This window comes from Rosa rugosa, chromosome 7, assembly GCF_958449725.1.
Source record: "Rosa rugosa chromosome 7, drRosRugo1.1, whole genome shotgun sequence".
NCBI classification, from domain to species: Eukaryota; Viridiplantae; Streptophyta; class Magnoliopsida; order Rosales; family Rosaceae; genus Rosa; species Rosa rugosa.
In genome coordinates this window covers 35,500,359-35,514,739 of record NC_084826.1, presented here as the reverse complement: position 1 = coordinate 35,514,739, position 14,381 = coordinate 35,500,359, and the positions used below count along the sequence as shown (strand labels likewise).

Sequence of the window (14,381 nt, the reverse complement as noted above, 5' to 3'; positions counted from 1 at the left end):
TGGTATGGACAATGAAAGTTGTTTGCAAAATTTAATTTTTAATTGCGAAAAATAAAATTGACAATTGAAAATTAAAATTGTAACTAAAAGGAAAGATAATAGAAACTAGTCAATAAATGAAAATTAGGTCACTAGGGTATCCTCCTAGCCAAATTCAATGCTCAAATATGTTCCGACAATGGTCACTTAATTCATGATGGCATCAAGAACCGTACCCATGGCTTTTCAAGGCTCATGAGTCATTAGATTTCTTAAGGGGTATTCCTACTCCGGATTAAGGGTCGTAGAAATTAAATTGGGACAATATATCTAGAGCCTTGTTAGGGCCTCTAGTTGCATCAAAAGGCGAAGAGTCCTAGAATCAAGGTTTCTAAGCTAGCCAATACGGCAATCGAAATTGGTATTGTGACTAACCATGTTCTAAACAAGTGTCCTAACCATAAATTAGAAAGGTGATTAGACTCCCTAATTTCTTCTAGACATGCTCATCTACACATTCAAGAGTCAATCAAGCTCCTAATCATGCATCTAAGCCCAATATTATAGAATAGAACATATGCCAAACACGAAATTGAAAACCATTAAATCAAAACATATTTATTACATTAAATCCATGCTAGGGCTCAAACGCTAGCTTTCTAAATAGACTACTCACGACCCATCCACAGATCAACAACAATATACATCAATTAAAGAGGTAAAGGTGAAGAGGAGTGAAAAGTAACAAAAACAAGTCACAAATTGCTATGGAGCAATTATGACAAGCCTTGATTTATGGTTTCCTACTATACACAATCTTAAGTCTTGATGTAGATGAGATCCCTTGAAACTCCTTGAAATTCTTTTGAGAAAATTATGAAGATTTGATGTGAGGAAGTGATTGGAAAGAAAAAGAAAAATGGAGAAATAGAGAGAATGGTGTGGAGGGGTGGTGTGCGGCTGAAGGGGAAGAATGGTGTGGTGGGTGATGACTTTAGAGGGAAAGGGAGAATGGGTGTGCGGCGCTGTTCTCCCTCTAGGTTAGAGAAAGGAATTAATATATGAGAAAACTTCAGCTACCGTCCCCAAACTATGCTGCCAAGGCCAATTTGATACCCGAACTCTCAAAAGTATCAATGTGATACCCAAAGTCGTATTTTGACATCAACGTGATACTTCCGTTAAAAATCTCTAACGGCTCCGTTTGTTTGCTGACGTGGCAAGCACGTGACCCTCCAAAAAAAGTGCAATGACCAATTTACCCTTTTTTTTTGTTAATTCATTTTTTTTCTTTTCATTTTTTTCTTTTCAATATTTAAAAATTTAGAGCTGAAATTAAAATAATGAAATGCTTTGAATTCTGGGTTTGATTTTATGTTAGTTTATGTTTAAGAATGAATGTGCTTCAGGGTTTGGTCATTGATTGTGAATGCATACCAATCCCCCACTCTTTCCAAAACCTCCTTCCCAACTAAACCATAAACTTCAACTTCAACTAGCTCTTTGACGGAAATCCCAGTAGTGAATAGAATAAGCGATTTCGAGTTGCCTAGCCCGTCTTTCCCGTCGCCGGCTTTCTCCATTTCCGGAATCGAAAAGGTCTACAGTGCCTGGACATGGGGCGCTCTAATACTCGCTGTAATAGCTTCCTTCGGCACCATCATCACTAGAATCAACTTTGTTATCATCCGACGGCTCCGCCACAAGACCGCCGAACCTCTCTGCCTCCGAGAAGAAGACGATTTCTCCGATATCGACGACGACGATGACGAAACATATTCCATTTCCACGTCATCGTCGGTTTCCGACGAGGACGAGGAAGAAGAGGACGACAGAAGAGACGAAGATTTCAATGTCTCGGGAGCTGACCGGGGACAGAACCGTAATTTGAGGCTCCGCCGTGGCAGAAGCTTCGCGGGCTTGAACTTAAACCGGTTCTCTTGGTCCGACTTCGCCAGCGGCAAGAGCGTCGTGAAGCTCTGGGACAACTTAGCTTTAGGATTGGACCTTGATGACGACAGCGACGACAGAACCGTCTCCGTCTACGACATGAACAAACAGAAGAAGATAAACTCCTTCTTCGCCGGCAGATTTTTCTACAAATAGAAAAATCTAAATTTTTAAATTTTTAAATATTCAAAGCACCTCCTCTTCCCTCACCTCCTCTTCGCTGTCGTCGGCGCTCTCGATCCTCCACCTGTCGAACTGCCCCTCCGATTCCCCTCCCCTCCTTACCCTTCTCCCCCACCGCCTCGATCCCCTCTTCTTCGCTGTCGACGACGCCGCCGCTTCGCCATCGGAATCCACTTTCATGCACCGCAGGTGCTTCTGGTTCGATCTGCCTTTTTGTGATAGAAAGGAGAAAGGAGTAGATTGGGAAAGGAAGAGAGAGAGAGAGAGAGAGAGAGAGAGAGAGAGAGAGAGAGAGAGAGAGAGCGATCGATCCCAGAAGGAGAAGAAGAAGAAGAAAAAGAAATGAAAAGAAAAAAAAAGGGTAAATTGGTCATTGCACTTTTTTTAGGGGGCCACGTGCTTGCCAGGTCAGCAAACAAACGAAGCCGTTAGAGATTTTTAACGGAAGTATCACGTTGATGTCAAAATACGACTTTGGGTATCACATTGATACTTTTGAGAGTTCAGGTATCAAATTGGCCTTGGCAGAATAGTTTGGGGACAGTAGCTGAAGTTTTCTCTTAATATATATATGGCTGGAAGAGGGAAGGATGGGATGGGCTGCCACGTGGCAGCATTGGATAGGAAGAGAGGGAAAATAAAAAGAAAAGAAAAAAGAGGATGAAGGATGTGCACATGGGGGGTTCTGATCATGACGTCAGCAAAGTCATTATTATTATTTTTATTATTATTATTATTATGTTTTAGAGAAACGGGAATTGAGAGAACATCGTTGTGTGTTCTTATTGATAATAGGGGCCTCTTTATATGGAGAATTACAATGCATAGAATCTGAATCATATAAGGAAAGGTAATCATAGATTGAATAGGAATCTCTAGATTCTTCTAATTAAACCCTATTACCACTAGGTTAAGTAACCTAGAGTTTGGGCCAGACACATATTCTGGATTTACTTGAACATATTATTATTTTTTTCTATTCTTCTTTCTTGTTTTTGCTTTCTTCTTCTCTCTTCTCAATGCACTTTCGCATATGTTATCGAAGACAATTGGATTCCACTCCCTTGATGGTGTTGACCATGGTTGACCCGCATTGACAATTTAGTCATTTTGTCGGAAACTCCATTTTGCTCCAATTTCGCGATATTTTTTCTCAGTTTCTGCAATTTCGCTTGTTTCCTACAAAAAAATAAAAATAAATTAATTACATAATAATTGACTTGAGAATTAGCTTAGTTCTAGTATTTTAGATATAATTACATGCATAGAAATGCATATAATCACACCCCCACACTTGAACTTTGCTTGTCCCCAAGCAAACTAAATGAAACATAATTCGAGAATCTACCAACTCAAACATATGTAAAATGCGGTATTAGCATTTCCAACCATAACCCTCAGATAACTAATTATGTATATGACCTTGAAATAGACATAAACACAACATAAGATTTTTGAAGTTGTAATGTAATTAAGATGCACATGTAATAGATGCTCAAGTATATGCATGTGTTGACCACGTATCAAATCAATCCACCATAATCAAATAGGGACAAAATACTATTTACTCCCTATACTTATAGGGAGTCGACGTTTCAGTCCCTCATCTTTCAATTTCACCTAAAAACTCCCTAAACTCTCCAATTTCACTCAATTAGTCCTTCCGTTAATTCTCCGTCAAAATCTCCATTAAATTGCTGATGTGGCATTCCGTACATGCCGAAATGTCTATTATACCCTCACTTACTCTTTTTTTTTAAAATTATTTATTTTTTCTCTCTTTTATTTTTTTTCCTATTTTCTCTTCTTCTCCCAGCTCCCCTCCACCCTAGCTTCCACTAAATTCACCCCCTTCATCACTGCCTCCTTTTACTCACCACACCCACAACTGCATCTGCGCGCCATCTTGACGCCGACACTTGTTGGAAATTTAGTTGATGGATGCTACTTCTATCACCATATTTTGATTCTCCTACAAAATCACACAAATACAATATATATTAATAAAAAATAATAATCATAATATTATTGTCATAATAAATTAAACAACAAGGATTATAGAACTTAACCACGTGGTGTGGTGTGTTGGTCGAACGGCCTAGTCTGGAACCCCCAGGTCTAGCGTTCGAATCCCAGCTCCATCTCGTGGCCAGTAGATTTGAGGGATCCTTTGGATTCGTGCGTCTACGGTGTAGTGGATTAGTCTGGCTTTGCCTGGCTTTCGCCGCAATGTCGGTGCAGGTGTCCTGGCGCTGGGATACCACTGCATGGGTGTGTGAGTTACTAACAGCTAACTACCTGATCAAAAAAAAGGATTATAGAACTTATCTCTTGGATTTATAGGCTTCTGAAGGACACATTACTCAAAAAGAGTTTAAGGTTGAGACGTGTAAACACTGCCCTTAAGAGTAGATTTCGCCCCTCGGAGACAATGTCTCGGTGTAGCAGGTTTGTGGCGCCCTACCCTCCAGGGTACAACAACCGTTAATCCTTGTAAGCATACACTCGCAAACTTGGATCCTAGAACTGCTTGATTCTTTCCTTTGGCAAAACGTAAAATAGTAAAACTCTCAAAATTTTACGACAAAAAATAATTCAATAGAGAGAGAGAGAGGCTAATTTTGAAAGAGATGACGAAAGATAAAGAATATGTGTCACAATGGAGCAACTGGTGTTTTGGCTTATAAAGGAGTTGCTAGCTAGTATAATTATACAAATCATAAAGAGTTACATTGATAATAGAGGGGTTACAAAATCAGTAACCGTTATAACCCCATGTATGAAATTACTAGATAGGTTATGATCATGATAAATATATATTAATATGAGTCAATTCTTAATTTATAATCCCCAATAAATGCTCTAAAAACAAAACGGAAATTCATAACTCTAAAATTTAAATTGACGCATTTAGAAAATAAGGCAAATACCTTCCACCATATAGTTGTGTATTTTGAAATATCAACTAAAATTCCAACAATCCCCCACATATTTCAAAATACAAGAAAGTCTACCGACATAAGAATAACGGGACGCATCAAAGTGAAAATGAAAACATACAAGATGAAACTGAAAAATGGATATGCCAAAAGAAAGTGAAAATTCAATGCATTTGAACTAGTGTCTTTTGGACTATGAACTAGCCATAGGATAAGTTAGCCATGACTCACAGAAATTTGGTGAAAATAAAATTTTCTATGAACCAAAATTTCTTGATGTGAATCAGAGAGCTACTATCCACATTGAATCTCTATCAAGCTTGTTCTGCGGGTGGGCACGAATAGGCCATGCGCCCTACCTGGATATTCATGAATGCTCTAAAGAGTATACCTTGCTCTATAGGAAGCGGCCCCACTTCCACATCCATATAGGTGAATCCATCAAGTGTGTACTGCAAACAAACACACCACCCAAATGTTTGGGCTATGGAACTCATTAAGAACATTTGTTCAACCTTACACATTGCAGTTCAAGCACTATTTATTTACACCATAGGGAGGGACCATCAATAGCTTTATTTGATAGTGCACCACTGACCAACAAGTGACTTGTTCTTACGCATATGAACCTACTTCATGGGATCTCCAATCACATAGGTTGGGTTACCATCACTCTTGATCTTTGTCTATAGGCCCGATCCCCCTTGATGTATTAACCACTAGTTTTTGGCTTTTGGTCTAGTGATTTTGTCGGAGTATTGGCCAAAATCAACTCTGACCTACACAGCTTATTGAATAATCTCAACAATAAGTAATCTTTATTGGATTTTTAGTTATCCAATCTCATTTAAATATAAGAGCCTATTTTTTTTTGTTTTGCCTTGACCCCCACATTTTTGAGTCTGTCTGAATTAGCCTCAGGCTCATAAATATAGGCAAGATAATTTCAAGCCATATATATTTACGCAACGAATCTTCACCGATCAAGGACTTAGAGAATTTAATAGGCAACATTATGTATCCGATTTCGTGACTTTGGATACTTTAGTCACCCCCACATTTGTAGTCATCAAGTGTCTCTTAATTCTTGATCAAAATTAAATTTGATCATGAAGATACATTGAATGTCCATTTTCTCAAAGCATAAACCGAAGGCAGCAATCAATGAGATAGTTTTTCAAGGCATCAGCATAAGGGACAATATCGAGGCGTCAATGAATAAAGACATCATATATTTATTTGTTTTGAAGCAACATTGACCGAAAGGCAAAGAAAATTCTAAAGACAACGAAAATTTGAAAGGCAACCCAAAACCTTAAGGCAGCATATGGAGCTAATCATCTGAGCAAATATGGCTAGGGAACCATGTTTAGAGACTTGTTGTCTTTGCATTATATCCGGAAGCACCAATAATATAGAATCAGGCAACTATTTTCTTGGTGACCAAATTCTCAAGGCAACCATGTTCATTACCGTTTAAATATTGAGGCAACCGGTATATCTAATCCATAGGATAGGGTCCGATTCATCATTCAAGATGTAAATGAGGCAACTCTTATTACTTGTAACCAAACTTTAAGGCAACATTTTTCTTTTCTTTTCGAGGACATCAACCGTAGGGACATTAATATTCTGAGGCATCAAATTGCCATAGGCAACCGTCAATCTAAAATTGAAAAAATAATTTCTCAATGCATTATTCATGATAACACATTTATTTTTCAGGCAACCGAGGCATCATCTTAATCAAGAGACAATGGAAATATTGATAGGCAACAACTTTATTATTTCCGAAGAAACAATAATCCGAAGGAAACATTTTTTTTTTTTTTTCTTTCCTTGAAGAAAAAAATACTTTGAAGGGACGTATTCCAAAGGCAACAATAAAGGAACAACTTTTCGAGTTATAACAGTAAAAAATATTTTAATTCATAGAAAATAATTATGGTTCAAATCATATGACAAAGAGAATTAAAAACTCTTGCTAGCAATGATGCACAATAAATAGTACGAAAATGGTAAAATGATATTATATACAGCTATTGAAATAGAAAAGTAAAAAATGCAAAACTGTTTGTTTTAAGTTACAAACACAATGCATTGAACAATGAAGTGAATGCAAATTAAACTAAAATTAATAGTAGCACACAACTTAAATCATCATTACACCATGCATTGCTAACCGAAAAATGCACATTATAGGATCAACATTCAAATGTATGTTAAAGTAAAATGACAATTGGAATTGGTCTACTCATTTCATTTCATAGCCCCTTTATATAGGGAGAGAATTACAACGGCAATATTAATTACAATGATGACATTAACTACTGATTGGTCCTTGATCCATGATGATTGATGGTGATTACTAATTACTTGATTCCCTCTCCGTCAATCACTTTGACGAAGGCACATAATGTGTTTTTCCTTTAACACTCCCCCTTGTGCCAAGTCAAAGATGAAATGGTGCATGAGTTGTTGCCTCACTAAAAACCTTGCCAAGTAACAATAAAAACCCTGTGGGACAAAAAATACACCTTGGTCGAAGGAAAAGAGCACAACGCACCTTTTACATTTGAGGATGACATGAGTGTGTTAGACTCCCCCTAACGTCTACACCTCCCCCTGATCCTTACATTAATCAAGGGAGCTTGGAAAGTCTTCACATTACTATGCTTTTCACATGTCGTTTCTCAAATATGGCCTTTAGGCAATGATTTGGTGAACAAATCTGCCATATTCTCCTTAGACCTTACTTGATTCACTTGAATCTTGAGGAGGGCTTGTTGTTGCTGATTGTAGAAAAACTTTAGTGATATGTGTTTTGTATTATCACCCTTGATATGCCCTAGCTTCATCTGTTCGATGCAAGCTGCATTATTTTTATTAATGCAAGTAGGCTCTTCAGTGGTAGAACTCAAACCACTAGTCCCTCGAATATGTGTGATGATAGCCCTTAACCATACACACTCACGAACCGCCTCATGTAGAGTAATGATCTCTGAGTGGTTCGAGGAGGTAGCCACAAGGATTTGCTTGGTTGATCTCTAAGATATCGTCGTGTTCCTACTGGTAAATACATAACTAGTTTGGGAACGACCTTTATGTGGATAAGAGAGATACCCAGTATCAGCAAAACCAACCAAAACGTCATTTGGCGTTTCAGTGTAGGGAGTGGCGCTTTCGCCATCAACATTTCCTTTAGGGATTGCAGTTCCATCTGCGGTCCCTCTTGTCTCTCTGTAGGGAAAGAACAGTCCCAAGTCAATGGTTCCTTTTAGGTATCGAAAATGTTCCTGATACCATTCCAATGACGCTGCGTTGGCGCTGAGCTAAATCTAGCTAACAAGTTCACTGAGAATGCAATGTCTGGTCGAGTACATTGGGCTAAGTACAATAATGCGCATATTGCACTTAGATAGGGAATTTCAGCTCCCAACACCACTTCGTCATCTTCCTTTGGACAAAATGGATCTTTCCTTGCATCCAAACTTCGACCGATCATGGGAGTGCTAGCAGGATGCGCTTTGTCCATGTTAAATTGCCTGACTTTTGGACATATGCAGACTGGTGGATTAGTATTCAACAAACTTGGTGTTCTAGTTCAAGGCCTAGACAGAATCGAGTTTTCCCAAGATCCTTCATCTCAAATTCGGATTTCAAGTAGCTCGCGGTTTCTCTTATTTCATCAAAAGTACCTATTATGTTCATATCATCAACATATACTGCTACAATTGCAAATCTGGAACTTGTTTTCTGACAGGACCCGCCCCAGATTTCACCCTGAAATCCGAAGTGGCCCTGCGGGGCCCACTTTAGAAGAGATTCTACCAAAAATTTGGCGGAACTTCCCCTAAAAGTAGGCTACCCAAAACCTGTAGGAAAACATTTACACTTCTAAATCATCCATCCTTAATCTTCTGGAGCCATCTGCTCCCCAAATCACAACTCCAATTTCACAAATATCAGTCTCAACCCAAAAACAATATTAATCCCATAGGTTATCAGAGCAATACTAATCCACTAGGTAACAAAGAAAACAGAAATAGAATGAGTACGCGGAAGCAATGCTGTTGGCTATGCCTCGACTCCATGTACGCCCGACCTCAACTAATTTCGCCTGCAAACTGGGCATTTGAAACCGAAGGGCCCAGGGGAAAAGTATTGAAAAACACGTTAGCGTGAGTGGACAAAAATAAACAAATTAAAACCAAATGTATTTCATACTTTTCCACATTTATTTCTTTAAAAATCCCGATGCATGCAACAATTTAAAGAAACACAGCTTTAGTTCAGCTCAAGAAAACCGACTAGCCCCGCTAGCCACAACCAAGCAAAGAGGAAAGAACTCTGATACTCAAGAAAATAAGACCAGCCTCGCTGGTTAAGAGAATCAGACTAGACCCCGCTAGCCCAGCAATAATATAATGAGTAGGGGAAGATGATAGCCATACGAATAAGCCACTCAGGCTTGGGTGATAGCCTCCCAGACTAAAGAACTCCCATAACTCCCGTAATATACCCTTACGCCACTAAGTGTAGCGATAGGATACTGGGCTACAGAATTACTGTCACAGAGACAGTAACCTGCGCCACAAAGGCGGAAGGGCTACGGTGATCCCATCACCGCGCCACAAAGGCGGAAAATCAATGCTAGCATGATAAAATCACCCCTCAGTATGGCACAGGGAAACCTAACCGAAAACCAAGTAAATCCATAAATACATAAGGCTTCCCCAACTCTCGCAAATGAATTTCCAACGACGTGTCCCACACGCCAAGAGTATCATCATGATTCGAAACAAAACCAATTCCAAAATCATCATCGAGGCATTCCCAATGCCAAAACCGAAAGTCGATAAACAAACAAGAAATAATTCCATCGAAATCTCATTTCGAAAATCTTTCGGAGATCTCAAATCGGTGAATGAAAAATAAATATGAAATTCCGGAAATCACCTCGGAAAAGAATTCATTGAAAATCACAATATCAGAATTTCAAATAATAATTATAATCAATTTCTGAAAATCAATTCATATTCTCAAAAACAACTCATAAATCCAAATCCGAGCATAATAAGTTCATATCCGAAACTCATGAAAAATCAATGTCAAATTATAATCCAAGACAAAATATCATGCTCGATAAATAAAACGATAATTAAATAAACCAATAATTTCAAAATAAATGCAAGCATCATTTACTTAAAAACAAAAGTCCACTCACAGTACTATTGGGCGACCACGCAAACGAGTTCCTTCATTTAACCGTAGCTCGCGGCATTGCCCTGTACACAATTATATTTCCGTAAACGACAATCCGATAAAATAATTACGAACCTAAACGAAACCCGAAAATCCCTATCTCCATTACTTCTCAAATTCAACCCAAATCTCTTCCACAACACCAATTCCTCAATTTATATATGCCACAACGAAAACGAAGGAAATCCGACGGCTGGATTTCCCACAATTCAATCACAAAACTTCAAACTTCGGAAATTCACAAATAATTCCAAACCCCTCCAAAATTCATCAAACTTCACATACAAGCTCTACAACAATTCTACAATTTAATGGGCTAAAAACTGAAATTAAAACACTGCCCTACACGCCTCCACGCGCCACCAACAGTGGAAGCGCGTGGGCCCCACGCGCCGGCGGCAACCACCTCCGATGGCCACAAAAATTTGGCAGCACCATCTACTCAACAAACCCAACCTCTTTCTCAACTACAACAAGTTCCAATTTTACCTGGAAGAGCTCCAATTTGGTCGGTGAAAATTTTCCAGAAATTCCAAGAACCCTAGAAATTGAAATTGTTAATTCGACCTCTACACTACAAATTGAAATGAAAGACGTTAGGGGAAATGATCTATGTCAAAAACCGAACCTTCGACGCCAATTTGGTGGCCGGAGACTGCCGGAATCGGAAAATATCGGCGTTGACTCAAAACTGCTACAGTGACCGTCCTCTTCTTCTCGTTGCTGCACCTTCCACAGTTCATATTAAGCTACGAAACGAACCCAGAAATGATGAGAAGGAAGAGAGCTTTCCAACGACATCTTACACGTCAAAATCCGTCGCCGGATGGAGGAGTTATGGCCGGAAGAAGGTGAAGAGGTCGGAGAGGAAGAGAGAATCGGGGAGAGAGAAGGGAGAGGCTCGGTAAGTTTCCGAAAATGGAAACTTACCACAGTAACTCGGCTATTTATAGAAATTTATTATGAACAGTAACTTTAGTATTTTGGCCATAACTTTTGTATACGAACTCCGATTTTTACATACCACATATGCACGCGCTCGGTTTAACGTCCTCTACAACTTCCATGAAGAACATTTTCTCAAATTTTGACCCGAACAAAAAGTCATATTTTATGGCCCCCTAAAAGTACTGAAACGACAGTAAATGTGATAGTAAATGTCGTTTACCGTCCTAATGATTAGTAAACCGGTGAATTAAGATACGGGATGTTACATTTTCTTTATGAATACGCAGGGGCATAATTTATCGTTCTTATATCCCTTCCCAATCAAGTAGTCACTTAGACGGGTATACCACATCCGCCCGGATTGTTTCAATCCGTAAAGTGAGCGTTTCAACCTAATTGCAAACGCACTCCGTGGTTTAGAGTCACTTGACTTGGGTAATGTAAGGCCATCAGACACTTTCATATATATCTCTGAATCTAGATCCCCATAGAGATATGCAGTAACCACATCCATGAGTTGCATTTCCAATCCTTTGGAAATTACCAAGCTAACTAAGTAGCAGAACGTTATAACGTCCATTACGGGAGAGTATGTCTCTTCGTAGTCAATTCCAGAGCGTTGTGAGAAACCTTGCGCCACAAGGCGAGCCTTGTACCTCAGGACTTCATTCTTCTCATTACGCTTTCTGACAAAGACCCATTTATGTCCTACAGGCTTTACACTTGGTGGGGTTAGCACTGCCGAACCAAATACCTGTCTCTTTGTCAGAGAATATAATTCTGCCTGGATTGTTTCATTCCATTTAGGCCAATCTGCTCTTTGTTGACATTTTGCAACAGAGCGTGGTTCGATATCATCGTGCACTATGATTCCTTAAGCAACAGTCTATATCATCAATGTGTATGGAAGATCTTTCTATCAACTCATACGCACTCTCATAATCCTCTGAGATTTCTTTGTTCTCTGGAATCATTTTTAACATCGGAGCGTCCTCTAGTATTGATTCATGGACATAACTATAATAAGAGACAATCTCATGAGAGGGATTCTATACATTGATGATTGGTTTGTGCCTTACTCGCCCTCTTCTTCCTTGGGTGAGTGTCAATCGAACCAAGTGGCCTCCCCCTCTTCCTTGGGGAGCCACGGCCTCAACCACACCTCCACTAAGTGCGGTTGCAGTGCCTCTATCTGCCGCACCGTGACCCTTGTTGGGGACTTCTAACCTTGCAGGCACATTTGCAGCTGGTATATGTGATCTCGTCACTTTTGCGATATCAGTAAACGCATCAGGCATCAAATCTGCTACGTTCTAAAGATCGATTATTTTTTTCACTTCATTTTCACTTTGTGAAGTGCGGGGATCAAAATGAGACAGAGTGGGGACAAACCACGACAATTCATGTCGTTCTCTTGGAAAATCCTTTTTCCTATCTCCCCCTAACGACGGGAAGACTGTCTCATCAAAGTGACAATCTGCAAATCTAGCGGTAAAGAGATCGTCTGTCAAGGGTTTCCAAATAGCGGATAATTGTTGGGGATTCGTATCCAACATAAATACTTAATCGTCTCTGAGGACCCATTTTGGTGCACTGTAGGGGCGCAATAGGTACATATACTGCGTAACCAAATATGCGTAAGTATGAAATGTCAGGCTCATATCCAGTTACCAACTGGTACGCAGAAAATGGTTGGCTAGCAGTGGGTCTGAAACGAGTAAGTAAAGCTGCATGCAATATTGCATAACCCCAGGCAGATATAGCCAGGTTGGTGCGCATAACCAATGCCCTAGCCACCATCTGTAGCCTTTTGATGGTGGCTTCTGCGAGACCGTTTTGTGTATGCACATGGGGTACAGGATGCTCTACATCGATCCCAATAGGCATGCAATATTCATCAAATGCTTTTGATGTAAACTCTCCAGCGTTATCAAGCCTTATAGACTTGATAGGGTGATCAGGGTGGTGAGCCCTTAAACGTAATAATCTGTGCTAGGAGTTTTGCAGCATTTCTTGTGGACAATAAAGCGACATGTGACCAGTGTGTCGAAGCATCCACCAGAACCATAAAATACTTGAATGGTCCGCATTCTGGACGGATAGGTCCACAAATATGTCCTTGTATCCTTTGTAAGAATGGAATGTTTTATGTTATATCTTTAGCATAGGGAGGTCTCGATCCTGTTTTTGCTAAAGAGCAGGCTTTGCAAAACGAGTGATGTGCCTTTGAGATGGTCAATGAGGCATAATGGGAGGGAGGTAGTGCTTCTGGTACTTCAGAAGGCAATGACTGCATTTGAGCAATACTAGAACCGACACCTTGCAGTGTGACGGATTTTTGTCCCATTTTATGTTTCACTCGAAAGAAGGGATGTCCATATGAGTTTTTTTAAAATACGGATCATCATGTCACGACCAGGGTGCCCTAGGCGGTCATGCCAAAGCCTGTATGAGTCAGTGTCCCACATTTCATTATGGGTGACAATCTAGGATTCAATGATCCGAATCGTAGTGAGGTACAGTCCACTAGATTGACTCATGAGTTTCTCTAAAATGCGTTTCCTTCCACATTCATTAGAGGTGATATAAAAGTATTCAGTTCCATTCTCACAGTGTGTTTTTACACGATAACCGTTGGCATGAATAGCTTTGATACTTAACAAGGTTCGATTAGCTCTTGGTGCATACAGAGCGTATCTCATATTCTTTAGAGTATTTGTATTTATGTAGAATGATAATCTTTTCATCCAAATAATTTTTTCTTTTTCTAGATGTATTGCTTTACATCTTTATAGTGCAATTTCGAACCATGTAAATATGTGTAGTAAATAAATTTGAATAAATTCAGTGCTTCAAAATAAAATTCAAAATTTATTAATAAGCCAACGATAATCAAATCAAGGTCTTGTTCTAATTCATCAAACCATTATTGAAATAAACTTTAAGACCAAGTAATAGTCTAATTAAAAATGAGGCATTATGTCTTCACAACTATTTTTGGAAAATAAAATGAATAAAGCAGATCAGTCAAGATTGAGGGCATCCATTGACTTAGCAAGTTCCTCTGTTCCATTTGAAGTTTGCAATTGTAAGGTTGACGTTTAGGTCATGACCTCC

The 14,381-nt window shown here is 39.3% G+C and overlaps 1 protein-coding gene and 1 long non-coding RNA gene across 3 annotated transcripts; one reads left to right on the top strand and one right to left on the bottom strand.

Annotated features, from left to right (window-relative positions):
• Nucleotides 1-1,464: 1,464 nt before the first annotated feature.
• LOC133723228 (uncharacterized) lies at nt 1,465-2,146 on the top strand (the record flags this gene model as incomplete). The annotated part of the gene is made up of 1 exon (XM_062150046.1): nt 1,465-2,146. A coding segment is annotated over one exon (621 nt), but the record flags the coding sequence as incomplete, so codon positions are not given.
• A 6,868-nt stretch (nt 2,147-9,014) lies between these two features.
• LOC133723877 (uncharacterized) lies at nt 9,015-11,258 on the bottom strand. 2 transcript variants are annotated; one of them, XR_009853327.1, is made up of 5 exons: nt 11,123-11,258; nt 10,945-11,039; nt 10,806-10,857; nt 10,279-10,339; nt 9,015-9,178 (listed from the first exon to the last, which is right to left on the bottom strand). It is a non-coding gene; the product is annotated as an uncharacterized LOC133723877 (long non-coding RNA). The 2 variants fall into 2 exon arrangements; XR_009853326.1 differs by having other exon boundaries at nt 10,945-11,245.
• Between the last annotated feature and the right edge of the window lie 3,123 nt (nt 11,259-14,381).